This window comes from Miniopterus schreibersii, assembly GCF_964146895.1.
Source record: "Miniopterus schreibersii genome assembly, chromosome: 11".
In the NCBI taxonomy this organism is placed as follows: Eukaryota; Metazoa; Chordata; class Mammalia; order Chiroptera; family Miniopteridae; genus Miniopterus; species Miniopterus schreibersii.
Genome location: NC_138111.1, coordinates 35,341,232 through 35,356,395, shown reverse-complemented (window position 1 = coordinate 35,356,395; position 15,164 = coordinate 35,341,232). Strand labels below are relative to the sequence as shown.

The following is a 15,164-nucleotide window of genomic DNA, read 5'->3' as shown; positions in this document are numbered from 1 at the left end:
GAAGGTGCTTGAAAATCCCTTATTATCTCTCTCTAATATTTTACCAGGGACCACAGAGTAATTGATATTTTAATCTATTTTGATAGGGTATCACATACAGATGCTTTTCCTTCTTGAATATTTTACCAAGTACCATGTGCAGGGATATTAAAGCATCATGTAGAATCTCTTAATTCTCAGGCTCATCTCATGCTCCAGGGCACCCCCTACTAGGCCCCAAGTTAGCAGACCCTTTAAAAACTTATTTCAAAATAACTATAGATTCATAGAAATTTGCAAAAAAATTTACAGGGAGGTCCTATGTATCTTTAACCCGGTTTCCCCCAATGATAACACCTTGCGTAACTATAGTGCGGTATCAAAACCAGGAAATAAAGACATGGGTATCATCCATGGAGCTTTTTCGGATTTCACCAATTTTATATGCACTCATTTGTGTATGTGTGTGTGTATAATGTTATGCAATTTTATGTAACTATTACCACAATCAAGATACAGAAATTTTCCATAAACACAAGGCTCCTCCCTGTTATCCATCTGTAGCTACACCCATTCCTCCTCCCCATACCTAACCATTGGCAACTGCTAATCTGTTTTCTATCTCAATAAATTGTTATTTTAAGTGTTTTATAAATGGAATCATACAGTTGTTACTCAGCATAATGCCCTGCAATCCACCTAAGTAGTTTTGTGTGTTGATAATTCATTTGTTTTTATTCCTGAGTAGTATTCCATGGTATGGATGTACTACATATAGCTTAAATATTCATCTGTTCAAAAACATTTGGGTTGTTTCCAGTTTTTGTCTATTATGAATAAAGCCACTATTAACATTCATGTGCTAGTTTTGTGTGTACACAGGTTTTCATTTCTCTGGGATTATGTTCAGGAACACAATTACTTGTATGGCAGACGCATGTTTATTAATTTATTAAATTTTTAAAAAAGAAACAGCCAAACTTTTCCAGAGTGGCTGTACCATTCACATTCCTACTAATGCATGACTGAGCCAGTTTCTCTGCATCTTCACCAGCATTTCGTATTATCACTTTTTCTTTTTTAGCCATTTTGATAGGTATGTGGTTTTTTCATTTCCTCAATGACTAATAATATTGAACATATTTTCATGTGCTTATGTGCCATGTGCATATCCTTTTCAGGAAATGTCTGTTTATGTCTTTTCGCAAACTTTTGAAAGTTCACACGCATCTCTGTATCAATTTTCCACCAAGGTTGGGACCTTGCTCAAAAACTTCAGTGAGCTCTAATTCTTTGCTGATTTCTCCAACTCTGAATTTGATGAAAGGCGGCTTCGCGTTTTTGATCAGAAAAGAGTGTCGTCTGAGGTGCAGGGACGGGGGTGTTGGAATTGCAACCTCGAGCTTATTCCCGACTTGCAGCCCTGGAAGTTAAGCACCGCAGGCCCCCGGAGGGCGGGGAGGCAGTTACAAACGTGCACGCGTCCAGGCTGCTGGAACCCGGGGAGCCCGCAAAGCCGGGGGCCCTGCCTCCGACCCTCTAACAATGGCAGGGGTGCTCCCAGAACAGCCTTCGCGATACCTCCGGCCTCAGAGCGAAAGGGCTAGAATCCACCCCCGCCTTATTTTTAAGTGCTTGACTCTCGGACCCAGAGCCGGGGGAGGGGTTTCTTCTCCCAGATAGGGGGTCGGCCTTTCCTCGCCGCGCGTCCCCGCCCCGTCCCCGCCCCGTCCCCGCCCCCCGCGCCGGCCTTGACACTTGTCTCCAAGTTGGGGCGGGGTCGGGAAAAATCCCGCCGCTCGGGACACTGGCCCCGTTGCCAGGCGACGGGGAAGGAGGCGGGGCCCACGGAGGCAAAGAGCGCACCCCGCACGCGTCTCGGGGCGCGTGTTTGAGAGGCGGCGGCGCAGGCGCCCTGGCTCCCCGTCGGGCGGCCGCGCCCGAGTCGGCGCCTCGCTTCGCCCCTCCCTCCTGCCCGAGCTGGGGCGGGGCTGCGCACGCGCCGCTCGAGCGGCCGCCTCCGCCCCTTGCCCGGCTGGAAGCGGGGCTGCGCGTCCCGCACGGGTTGCGCTGCGGTCGGATCCGCCTGGGAGCCGGTGAACCGAGCGGCCTCGGGAGGGGTGCGGGAGGGCCCTCGCAAGAAGAAGGCGCGCTTGGGGCGCCCTCCGTGTCTGCCACGACGGAGGAAAATGGTGTTCGAGTCGGTGGTCGTGGATGTGTTGAACCGGTTCTTGGGGGACTATGTGGTGAACCTGGACACGTCCCAGCTCACTCTGGGCATCTGGGGAGGTAACGAGACCGCCGCTGTCCCTCAGTCTTGCGTCTCTCCCGGCCCTTCATTGCCGGAGCCGGGCCCTACCTTCTCGGGGCCTCGGGCCCCTGGCTGGCCGGCGCCGCCACCTGCCACCACCCTCCTCGGGGTCAAATTACGTAAAGCCCGCAGCAGTTCCGGGCCTTGGCCCGCGAGTTGCTTATTTTTTGGCAGGAGGGGATGAGGTCGTGGGTCCTGGATGAAAATGTCCCCTTTTTCCGAGCCGAGCGGCCAAGGGTCCCGTCGTGGACTCCAAGGGTCTGGAGTTCAAATGCCTCCTCCCTCGGTGCGGCTTGTGCCGCGCGGGGCGAAGGGCGGCCACCAGACGCACCTGAGCTGGATCTCATCCTCAGTTATTCCCCCCCCTTGGGGTATGAAGGAGGGCCCACGGAGTGTCGCACGCTGCCTCGCACGTGAAGGCATCGCTGTGACCAGAGACGCCCTCTTCCTTCCTGCCCCAGCCCCTGTCCGTGGCTAAACTGGTGTTTGCTCGGACCACGCCGCCCGCGCTCGGGTTGCTCGCCTGGATTCGGCTGATAACAAAAAGCGAAACTCATGTGCTTAAACGGTTGGTTGTGTGCTTTCAGTTCACAGCCTGACCCAGGAATAGGTTGCATTTGTGAGGCTTTGGGGTTGTGGGTCAGAGGGAATTACTGAATTTTAAAGAAACGAGGTGCAGCTGTGCAACATCTCAGACCTGCAAAAGACAGGGATGAACATGCGCTTAACGTGGCTTAGATAGCGAAGGAGGACGCTTTGCTTTGTACCTGTTTACTCTGGTGCTCTACCTATTTGGAGCCTTATTTATAGTGCTTCTATCTATTTTTGTATTATACCCTTTTTTATTTTAAGCAACCATTAGAAATTAGATTCCTTTTCTTTGTGAAATGAATCTCCCAGGCCAAAGTTAGGGTTAATGTGTGTGTGTATTTAATAATTTAACTATTCTTGAATATGCGCACACTTTCAGGCTTCTTCTGAAATACTCGCTTATCTTGATTTGTCTCTTTTATGACATAATGTAAATAGGTAATTTAGTTTGATAAGGAAGACCTCTTGTTACTTCCTAATCTTGGTACCTAGTACCATGATAGTGGGACTACAAGAACTAGGGACATAAGTGCTAGGTCAGCATCTCCAACTAGTATCAGAAGCTTGCATATTGTTTAATCTGTGCTGCTGCTCATTTGCAAGGATAAAAGAATAAAACGTGTCTCCACCTTCCTCAGAAGGAAGCCGTGAGAGCATTTTGTGGTGTACTTTGTTTTATAGTTGGAGTTTGCTTCTACATACAGGTGGAGGTTTGTGTGGAGTGTGATTTATCCCAGGATTTATTTAAAATTTACATGCAGTAAAATTCACTCTTGTGATGGATACATGCTTCATCACAGTCATGATACTGGAGAGTTCCAGGAAGACCCCCAGATTCCTTCTGCTGCCCCTTTGCAATCCATCCCATCCAGCCCCCACCCCTCCTCCTGGGAACCACTGTTCTGTTTCTGTCCCTATGGTTTTGCCTTTTCTAGAGTGCCATGTAAGTGGAATTATATGGTACATGGCTTTGAGGGTCTGGTTTCTTTTAGTTTGACTCCTTATGTAAAATGAATTTGAGAGTCACTCCTGTTGCATGCATCAGTATTTCATTATATTGTTTAGTAGCATTTTCGTTGTATGGTTGTACTAGAAATGAATTCTGTTCAGTGGTTGAAGGACATTTCAGTTTTTGGCAATTATGAAGAGCTGCTGTAAACATTCATGTACTGGTTTTTGTGTGAACATAAACTTTTATTTCATTGGATAAATACCTAAGAGTGAGATTTCAAGGTCTTGTGGTAAGTGGATATTTAATTTATGTGAAGTGATGGAACTGCTTTTCAGAGTGGCTCTACCATTTTGCAATCTCACCAGCATTGCATGAGTGCTTAGATGTCTGCATCGTTACTAGCACTTAGTAGGGTCACTTAAAAGAACTTTGCTTTTGGCCATTCTAATAGGTACATAGTGACATACGATTTTAATTTTTATTTCCTTAGTAATTAAAGTTGTTGAACTTATTGTTCTTTGTTGTTTGTATATTTCCGTTGAAGTGACTGTTCAAATGTTTTGCTTATTTAAATTTTTTTCTTTTTGATATTTAATTCACATTAAATTCACCCTTTTAATATGCAAAACGTTGTTTAGCATAGTTACAGCATTGTGCAACTATGAACACTATCTAATTCTAGGACATTTTCAACACCCCCAGAATAAACCTCATATCCATTAACAGTCACTACAAATTCTCTCTTAATCTCTCTCCACCCACCTCTAGCAACCACTAATCTTCCCTTCTATGGGTTTGTCAGTTTTGGACATTTCATTTAAATGGTGTCATGTAGTATACAAAGCCTTTCAGTTTCTGGTTTCTTTCACTTAAAATATTTTTGAGGTTCATCCTTGTTGTAGCATGTATCATTCCTCTTTATGACTGAATAATATTCCATTTTATGAATACATCACATTTGTTTATCCTTTATTCAATTGACAGGCATTTAAGTTATTCCTACTTTTTGGCTTTTATGAGTAACGCTGCTATGAACATTCATATACAAGTTTTTTTTGTGGGTATATGTTTTAAATTCTCTTGGGTGTATACCTAGAAGTGGAATTACAGTTGTATGACTTTTTAAGGAACTGCCAAACTCGTTTCCAAAGTGTTTATTTTCTTCTTGTACAATGTTGAGAGTTCTTTAGATATTATGGATACAAATTCTTTGTCAGATATGTGATTTGAAAATATGTTCTCCCACTCTTTTCTAAATTTGTCTTTGCAAAGCAAAAGTTTTAAATTTTGATCAAGTCCAGTTCATTAAAAATTTTGAGTCATGCTTTTGATGTTATATCTACAAAATCTTTACGTAAGTCACTAAATCTTCTGTGTCTGAGGTCACAAAGATTTTCTCTGTTTTCTTCTAGAAGTTTATCATTTCATATTTTACATTTAGATTTTCTGATATATTTTTACATAAGGTGTGGTAAAGATTGAAGGTTGAGATTCATTTGTTTGCATGTGGATGAATATGTCCAGTTGTTCTAGCATCATTTACTGAAAAGAATATCCTTTGTCCATTGAATATCTTTGCACTTTTGTGAATGTCAGTAGACTTTCTATTGTGTGGGTTTATTTTTGGATTGTAATCTGCTTCAGTGATCTGTGTTTCCATCTTTTTACCAATAGCACACTTGTCTTGATAAAGTTATTTACTATGGCTTTGTAGTAAATCTTGAAATCAGGTAGTGTGATTCCTATAACTTTGGTGTTTTTCAGGTTTTAAAATAACATGTCAGTGTTTTAAGTATAGAAGCTTTAAGTAATAGCTGGAAATTGAAAAAATCTTTTGAGAATTTAAAAGTAATTATTAGAGGATTTAAAAAAATGTTCTTTGAAAATTTCAATAATAGAAACTAGATGCTGCATAGGAAAAATGTTAAGGTTATGGACTTAATATTTTAGAGTCTAATGTCAGAAAGACCTATTAGTTGAAAATGTATGTTTTAGTGGGCTTCTGTGTAATAATTCAGCTAATTTCACTGTTAGCATATTAATAGTATTAATTAGTATTCAGGAGTTACATGGATGATTCAGAACTTAATAATGGGTAGGTACTGCTCTGAAAATTTGTTTTTGAGATGGTTCTTAGGAAATTTGAACCCATTTTTTCCCTTAGAAACATTGTTATATATGAGTGAAGAGTTTCCAAAAACCTATTTAATTATAATGCAGCAGAACAGTCCTATAGAGTACATATGTTAAGTGCTGGAAGCATCTATTTTGTGAGAGGGGAAAGAGAAATTGAGCTTTTTCTCAACTCTTGGCAAATTTTGATGTTGATAAAGTATACTTTTTCTACACTAATATTTACAAATCTCCACTCTACTTATATATCAACTACTTAGGGAGGTGGTAGTGCTTCATAGAGTCATCTGAGAGTCATCTTCCAACTTTCCAAAGCAATCTTAGCATTTCATATTTCTTTCAAGGTTTAGGCTGCAGCAGAATCAGCCATAGGTGCTTGTTATAAATACAGATTTTTGAACCATTTTCCAGAGATTACATATAATTCACTTATGTGGATAGGACACCAAAATCTTTTCTTCCTTTTTTGCTTGACAAATAGCATGGGATTGTGATGCACCACTAGGTGCCTTTTAAAGTACTTTAGGGCAAAAGTATTAGAAATTCAGAGGCAGAAGCAGTAGTAAGGGTGGCTAGTGTGATAGAATTGTCATTTGTAACAGGGAGACCTGTACTTTATAGCCTCCTCTTATTATTTTTTAAAAACATATTTTTATTGATTTCAGAGAGAGGAAGAAGGGAGAAGGAGAGAGAGAGAAACAGTGATAAGAGAGTGTCATTGATCAGCTGCCTCCTACACGCCCCTTACTGGGGATGGAGCCTGCAACCCGGGCACGTGCCCTGACTGGAATCCAACAGTGACCTCCTGGTTCATGGGTCCACACTCAACCGGTGAGCCAGGCTGGCTGGACATAGCCTCTACTTATTACAGTAGTTTCCCCTTATCCACAAGGTTATATATTCCAAGACCCCCAGTGGATGCTGGAAACCACAGATAGTACTGATCTTATATATACTATGTTTTTTTCTACACATATGTACATACCTTTTCACTTAAAGGAAGCTCTTTACGGCTTCTTTTTGGCAAAGCCGAACTGCCGGTATCACTATTCTTGTACTTTGGGGCTGTCATTAAGTAAAATAAGTTACTTGAACACAAACACTGTGATCCCAAGACAGTCAGTTTAATAACCTAGCTGACTACTAAGAGTCAATAATGATCCAGGAGTGTATACAGCATGGATACGCTGAATGAAGGGGTGGTTCCAGGAGAGTTCGAGCAGGACGGCATGCGATTTCATCATGCTACTCAGGACGGTGCACAATTTATAACTTATGAATTGCTTATTTCTGGAATTTTCCACTGATTATTTTCAAATCATGGTTGAACACTGGTAACTGGGACAATAGGTAAATGAAATTCAGGAAAGTGAAACCTAGGATAAGGGAGAATTCCTTCTCCCTCTTTCTCTTGTTTTCTCTAAAATTAAAATACATGGACAAATTTGTAAATTTTTTATTATGCCTGACATTTATGTAACATTAGACGCTCAGATTTGTTTTTAACTAATTTGCACATTCTGTTTTTGAAATGGTAATCTTTCAGTGTTCTTTTTATAATACAGTGTTATGTTCAGTGGCTACTTACTACACACTCCCAGTATACCAGTGACACTGTAGAAAAATCAAGGTATACTCAGGGCACAATTTCTGATTTCAAGGTCTCATTCTGTGAGAGAAATATACTGTGGAATCACACAAGTGATTGTTATAGTCCAGTGGTAGTTACCAATTCTAATTTTTTAAAATATTATTTTTACCTTTATGTTCTAAGATAATCTCATAGAATTTTAGAGCTGAAAAGGAACATTATGAAAAGTGTTCGAACATACATCAGTGTTGTAAGATTTTACAGCCCATAGTCCTATACCCACAATCAGATTCTACCATTAATTATATATTAACAGCTTTATTTAGTTAAAATTCACATATAGAAAAATGTACATATTTAGAGTCTATAGTTTGATAAATTTTGACATATATATGCACCTAGGAAACTGTCCTCATGATCAAGATAACAGACATATCCATCACACCCAAAAGTTTCTTTGCCCCCATCCCCGGAGGCATTCAATATTCTGATTCTTTTTCTACCATACAAATCTCTATTCCTGGTTTGCTGAGAGTTCTTTTTCAAAATTGTTTGTCGAATTTTGTGAAATGATTTTTCTGCATCTATTGATACGATCATAAGATTTTTCTTCTTCAGCCATTGGTAATAATGGATTACATTAATTGGTTTTTGAATGGCCTTCCCTTTAATTTCTGATAATTTGTGTCTCTTCTCTTTTTTCCTTAGTTAACCTGGTTAGAGAGTTATCGATTTTATTGATCTTTTCAAAGAACCAGACTTTGGTTTCATTGATTTTTTTTTTCCCGTTGATATTCTGAATTGCATTTCATTGACTTGTGGTGTATTTATTATTTCTTTTCTTCTGTTTACTAAGGATTTGAAATCTTAAGGTGGAAGCTTCAATTACTGATTTTAGATCTTCTTTTCTAATACATGAATTCAATGACACAAATCTTTCTCTGAGCCCTGCTTTTGCTGCATATCACAAATTTTGATAAGTTGTATTTTTGACTCAAAATATTTTAAATTGCTTTTGAGATGTCTTCTTTGACCTATGTGTTATTTAAAACTAGTGTTTGTTTAATAATCTTCATATATTTCAGGATTTTTCAGCTTTTTTTTTCCTGTTACCGATTTCTAGTTTAATTTTATTGTGGTCTGAAAGTAAACTTTGTGTGACTTCTGTTCATTTAAATTGTTAAGGTATGTTTTATGGCCCAGAATGTGGTCTATCTTGGTTGAATGCTCCATGTGAGCTTGAGAAGGATATGTATTCTGCTGCTGTTGGATGAAGTGCTCTATAAGTTTCAGTTAGATCCCTTTATTTTTAATTGTGTGTTTATATTTAGAGTGGGTTTCTTGTAGACACCTTATAGTTGGTTTTTAAAAATCGTTTAAAAATTTTATTGATTTTAGAGAGGAAGGGGGAAAAGAGAGAGAAGGATGGATTAATTGATTTGTTGTTCCACTTATTTATGTATTCATTGGTTGATTTGTGTATGTGCCCTGACCAGAGATTGAACCTGCAACCCTGGCGTAATGGGGATGATGCTTTAACCAACTGAGCTACCTGGCCAGGGCTGTAGTTGGGTTTTGTTTTCTTATCCACTCTGTCAAATCTCTGTTTCTTAATTATTATATTCAGATCATTAACATTTTATCTAAAGTGATTATTGATAGGTTAATGGATTTATAGCTTTCATATCTGTAGCTCTTTTCTGTTTGTTGCATGTCTTTGCTTTTAAAATCTGCCCCTTTTTTCTGCCTTCTCTGGTTTTAATTGAGCATTTTTTATGATTTAATTTTTTTATGTCTTAGCATATCAGTTATGCTTCTTTAAATTTTCTTAATGGTTGCCCTAGAATTGCAGTATATATTTAATCTAATTCCACTTTTAATAATACTATACTGCTTCACAAATAGTGGAGGTACCTTATAACAGACTATTCTAATATAGTTTTTATGCCTGTTACAATGTTGCTGTCATTTATTTCACTTATTCATAAGCTGTACTCAATGCACTGTTGCTGTTATTGTTTCACTAGATTATTCAGAAAAAAGAAAATAAAAGACTTAATTCTATTTATTCCTTTTCTCATGCTCTTATAGATCTGAGTTTCTGACCTATATCATTTCTTTTAGCTGACAACTTTTAACACTTCTTGCAAGGGAGGTCTACTAGCTACAGATTCCATCAGTTTTTGTTTGCCTGAGAAAGTATTTCTTTTTCACCCCCTTCCCCTTTTAAAATATGTGGTAAGATACCACATAAAATTTGTCATCTTAATTAACTTTTTAGGTCTACAGTTCAGAATATTAAGAATATTCACATTGTAGTGCAACCATCACCGCCATCCGTCTTTAGTACGCTTTATTTTACAAAACTGAAGTATTGTGCCCATTAAACAATAACCACCTATTTCCCTTCCCTTCAGCCCCTAGTAACTACCATTCTATTATCTGTCTCTATGAATTTGACTGTATGATAGTCAAATAATATGAGGTACTTATATGATAGATATTTCATGTAAGTGTATCATATAATATTTGTCCTTTTGTGTTTGGCTTATTTTACTTAGCATAATGTCTTCAAGGTTCATCTGTTTTGTTGCATATGTCAGAATTTCATTTATTTTTAAGGATGAATAATATTCCATTGTATGTATACACCATGTTTTATTTATCAATCCATCTGTCATTGGACACATGGGTTGCTTCCATTGTTTGGCTGTTGTGAATAATGCTGCTACAGACGTAAGTGTACAAATATCTCTTTGAGTCCCTGCTTTCAAATATTTTGGGTATATACCTACCAGTGGAATTACTGGGACATATGGTAATTCTATTTTTTATTTTTGAGGAACTGCATACTACTTTCCATAGAAGCTGCACCATTTTACATTCCTACCAACAGTGCACAAGGGTTGTAATTTCTTCACATGCTCAGAAATGTTTGTTATTTTCTTTTTTGTTGATAGAAGCCATCCTGATGAGTGTGAGGTGATATCTCATTGTCATTTTGGTTTGCATTTCCCTAATGATTAGTGATGTTGAACATCTTTTCCTGTGCTTATTGGCCATTTGTACATCATCTTTGGACAAATGTTTATTCAAGACCTTTGGCCATCCTTTAATTGTTTTTTTTTGTTGTTGAATTGTAGGAGTTCCTTATATATTCTGGATATATGACTTGCAAATATTCCTCCCATTTCATGTGTTGCCTTTGCACTGTTGATAGTGTCCTATGATGCACAAAAGTTTTTAATTTTGATGAAGTCCAAATCATCTCTTTTTTTTGCTGTTGTTTCTTGTCCTTTATTGTCATATCCAAGAAATGATTGCCAGATCCATGGAACTTTTTACCTATGCTTTTTTCAAAGAGTTTTATAGTTTTAAGGTCTGACATTTAAATCTTTGATCCATTTTGAGTTAATTTTTAGATGTATTATATTACTTTGGTATTAAATTAATGCTGACTTGTTAGACTGAGTTTGGAAGCATTTCTTTCACTTCAATTTTTTGGAGGGGTTTGAGGAAGATTGTTGTTTTCTTTTAAATGTTTGGTAGAATTCACATTGAATCCATCTGTTCCTGGGCTTTTTGTTGTTGTTGGGAGGTTCTTGATTACTGGTGAAGTCTCCTTACTAATTATAAATCTGTTCAGATTATCAATATTTTCAAGATTCATTAGTGTTAGAGTTATGTTTCTAGGGTTGTATCCATTTCATCTAGGTTACCCAATTTGTTGACAGACAGTTGTTCATAGTAGTCTCTTGTAACCCTTTTTGTATCTGTAAAATTGGTAGTATTGTCCATTCCATTTTTGATCTTAGTTATTTGACTCTTCCTTCCTTTTTTAGCCAGCCTAGTTAAAGGTTTGTCAATTTTGTTTGATTTATTTGAAGACCCAACCTTTGATTTCTTCAATTTTCTCTGTTGGTTTTCTCTTCTCTATTTTGCTTATCTCTGTTCTAATCTTTATTATTTCGGTCTCTAGTAGCTTTGGTTTAGTTAATCTTTTTTCTATTTCTTTAATGTGCAGATTTAGATTGTTGATTTGGGATATGCATTCTTTCTTAAATGTAAACATTTATAGCCGTGAATTTCTTTCGCAGGACTGCTTTTGCTGCATCCCATAAATTTTGATATGTTGTGTTGTCACTTTAATTTTTTGAATTGTTTTTAAATTTTTCTTTTGATTTCTTCTTTGACTCATTTCTTGTTTAAAAGTGTGTTCATTTTGGGGGGAATTTTAGTTTTCCTTCTATTGAATTCTAGATTCATTCCATTGTTATCAGAAAAGATACCTTATATGATTTCAGTCTTTTAAAATTTATTCAGATTTGTTTTGTTGCCTAACATGTGACCTATCCTAGAGAATGTTCCATGTGCACTTGAGAAAATTGTGTATTCTGCTGTTGTTGGGTAGAATGTTTTGTATATGTTTGTTACATTCAATTAGTCTATTTCCTTGTTAATATTCTGTTTTTTCTATCCATTATTAAAGTTGAGTATCATACAATATTTGTCCTTGATAATATTGAAGCCTCCTAGTATTACTGTAGAGCTATCTATTTCTCTTTTCAATTCTGTCAGTGTTTGCATCATACGTTTTTGAGCTCTGATGTTTGGTGTATATATGTTTACAATTATTATGTCTTTTTAGAGAATTGACCTTTTTGTCATCATATAATGTCCTTCTTTGCCTGTCGTAATGACGTTGACTTACAGCACATTTTATCTAATATTAGTATAGCTATCTCTGCTACCCACAGGGGCATCTACATTTTGTACACATCTGGTTATTGCGACACCATGAACCCAAACACATGTGGTTTGGACCCATACACTGCACTGCAGAAGACAGTGGTAAACCATTGCTGCATTTTGTTTACTTATTATTTTTTTCATTTTATTTTACCTTGAAAACCCTATGATGAGACAGTCCAAAATAAAATATAAGATGGTGCTGAAAGGTGAGAGTCCCAGGTCAGAGAGCACTCAAACGGTTACTGGGGAAGAGCAGAGAACACGTATGAATAGCATTGTTGCTAATGACATTACCAGACCAAAGCCAGAAGGACATCTAGCATCTGATGTGCACAGAGGCAAAAGGAAAGTACAATGCTACACAACACATGCAACTAGAACATGGAATGTAATTAGAACATGGCATGAAAGGTAAACTGGAAATTGTAAAGCAAGAAATGGAACATCTAAACATTGCAGTGCTTGGTGTTAGTTAAAGTGGACTAGAATGAAACATTTACAGTCAGGCAACTACAAAGTGTTCTACTCACTCTGGACATGACAAACTCAGAAGAAATGAAGTGGCTTCACTACTGAGGCGAGATGGAGCACAGGCATTTAGGCGCTACAGTGCAAAGTCTGACCAAATAATATTGATAATATTGATGAGAATTCTAGGAAAACCTATTAATATAACCCTCACTCAAGTCTGTGCTCCCAATTATGAGTCTGAAGATGAAATTGAAAGCTCATGCCAATCTCCAAGAAGAATTTGAACACTTCAAAATAAAACATGCTGACAATTATAGGTGATTGGAATGCAAAAGTAGGAAATTAGGGGTCAGAAATGAAGCAGGAGATTGACTTGTGGATTTCTGTGAACCCAGCAACTTGTCCATTGCAAACACATGGTTCAGACAGCTGAACAGAGGACTATACATGGATATCACCAGATGGTTAATACAGAAATAAAAAAGACTGTGTAATTGGATGCAGGAGATGGAGAAGTTGTATTCTCTCTGCCAAAACAAGAACAGGAAGAGATTATTGTGGCACTGACCACCAACTGTTAATATCAAACATTAGAATAAAGCTTAAGAAGAGCACTAAAAGAATTCTAGTGCCAAAATATAATGTAAGTAACATTCCTGATGGATTTGAAGTCCACGTAAATAACAAACTGTTAAACTTGATTGACAGAGAACCAGAAGAACTATGGACTGAAATTGGGAATATTAGGAAATAATGAGAAAAAACAATGCCAGAAGGAAAAATCAAGGCAGTTGAAGGAGGCAGCACTAAAAATTGTTAGAGAGACAAAGAGGCAAAAGTCAGAAGGACACAAAAGCAGGGTGAGAACCCTGAATGCAGTTTTTTAACCACTACCATGTAGAGATAAAGAGAACTATTACAATAGGCAATGTAAGAAGATAGAAGAGAACAATATAAAAGGAAAAACAAGTGATCTCTACCAGAAGATTCAAGAAATAAAACAAAATTCAAACCTAGAATAGGAAGGCTGAACAACCACCAACGAAGCACGTTATTATCTGACCAGGAGAAAATGAAGGGAAGGTGCAGATAGTTCATTGAAAAACCTATACAGAAAAGACAGAAGTATGACAGATATTTTTGAAGAAGATTCTTATGAGGAAGAACCTATAGAAAGTGAAGTGAACACTGCCCTGAAAGTATTGAGAAGAAATAAATCACCAGTTAGGTGGAATACCAGGAGAATTATTTCAAGCCACAGAGACTGAATCTGTCAAAATCCTAACAAGGATATGTCATTAAATATGGAAAATAAAACAATGACCTACAGACTGGAAATGGTCAATATACATCCCAATTTTTAAGAAAGGAGATTCCTAGGAGTACATTAACTATAGAACTGTTACCCTGATTTCCCACACAAATAAAATGATGCTCAAGGTGATGCAGCAAAGGCTTCTACCTTATGTAGAACAAGAAATACCAGATGAAAGTTACTGTATGCTTTACAGACTACAGTAAAAGCTTTTGTGTGGATCATGAAAAGCTGCGGGTTTCTCTGAAAGAAATGGGTGTGCCTCAGCACTTGGTTGTTCTGATGCATAACCTATGTCATGGGCAGGAAGCCGCTGTCAGGACAATATGGAGAGACAGAATGGTTTCCCATATAAGCAAAGGTGTCAGACAAGGGTACATTTTATCTCCCTATTTTATAAATCTGTACCAGAACATATCACATGAAAAACTGGGCTAGACTCAAAGAAGTGAAAATTGGAGGAAGTGAGTGAAAATTGGTGGAAGAAATACCAATAACTTAAGATAGGCAGATGAACATTTTACTGGCTGAGAGTAGCAGTGAGTGGTTTGAAATGACTTCTGATGAAAGTGAAAGGAGAAAGTGCCAAAGCAGGACTGCATTTGAATATCGAGAAGACCAAAATCATGATTACAGAAGAAATACACAACTTTAAGATAGACTATGAAGATGTTGAAATTGTTAAAGATTTTGCTTACCTTGGTTCAATCATCAATTCAAATGGAGACTGCACCCAAGAAATCAAGAGAAGGCCGAGACTCAGAAGGGCAGCAATGGAAGAAATTAGGAAAGATCACCAAGAGCAAAGATGTGTCATTAGAGATAAGGGCTAAGATCATCCACACCCTCACATTCCCAATTACTATGTGTGGATGAAAAAGCTGTACAATGAAGAACACTGATAGAGGGGAAATAAGGATTCATTTGAAATACAGTGTTGGGGGTGAGCTCTGTGGATATCCTGATCCACCAGAAAGATGAACAAGTAGGTACTTGAACAAATTAAGCCTGAAACATTGCTGGAGGCAAAAATAGAAAAGCTGAAGCTGTTCTATTTTCGTCATATCAT

The 15,164-nt window shown here is 37.9% G+C and overlaps 1 protein-coding gene across 3 annotated transcripts in view; it reads left to right on the top strand.

The window, feature by feature from the left end:
- Positions 1–1,828: 1,828 nt before the first annotated feature.
- VPS13A (vacuolar protein sorting 13 homolog A) overlaps positions 1,829–15,164 on the top strand; it is a 159,541-nt gene continuing 146,205 nt past the window's right edge. For all 3 annotated transcript variants that reach the window (XM_081152259.1, XM_081152260.1, XM_081152261.1), the window contains exon 1: positions 1,829–2,268. In XM_081152259.1, the coding sequence (XP_081008385.1) occupies positions 2,169–2,268 (100 nt within the window). In that variant the 5' untranslated portion in view covers positions 1,829–2,168. The remainder of the gene's footprint in view (positions 2,269–15,164) is intronic.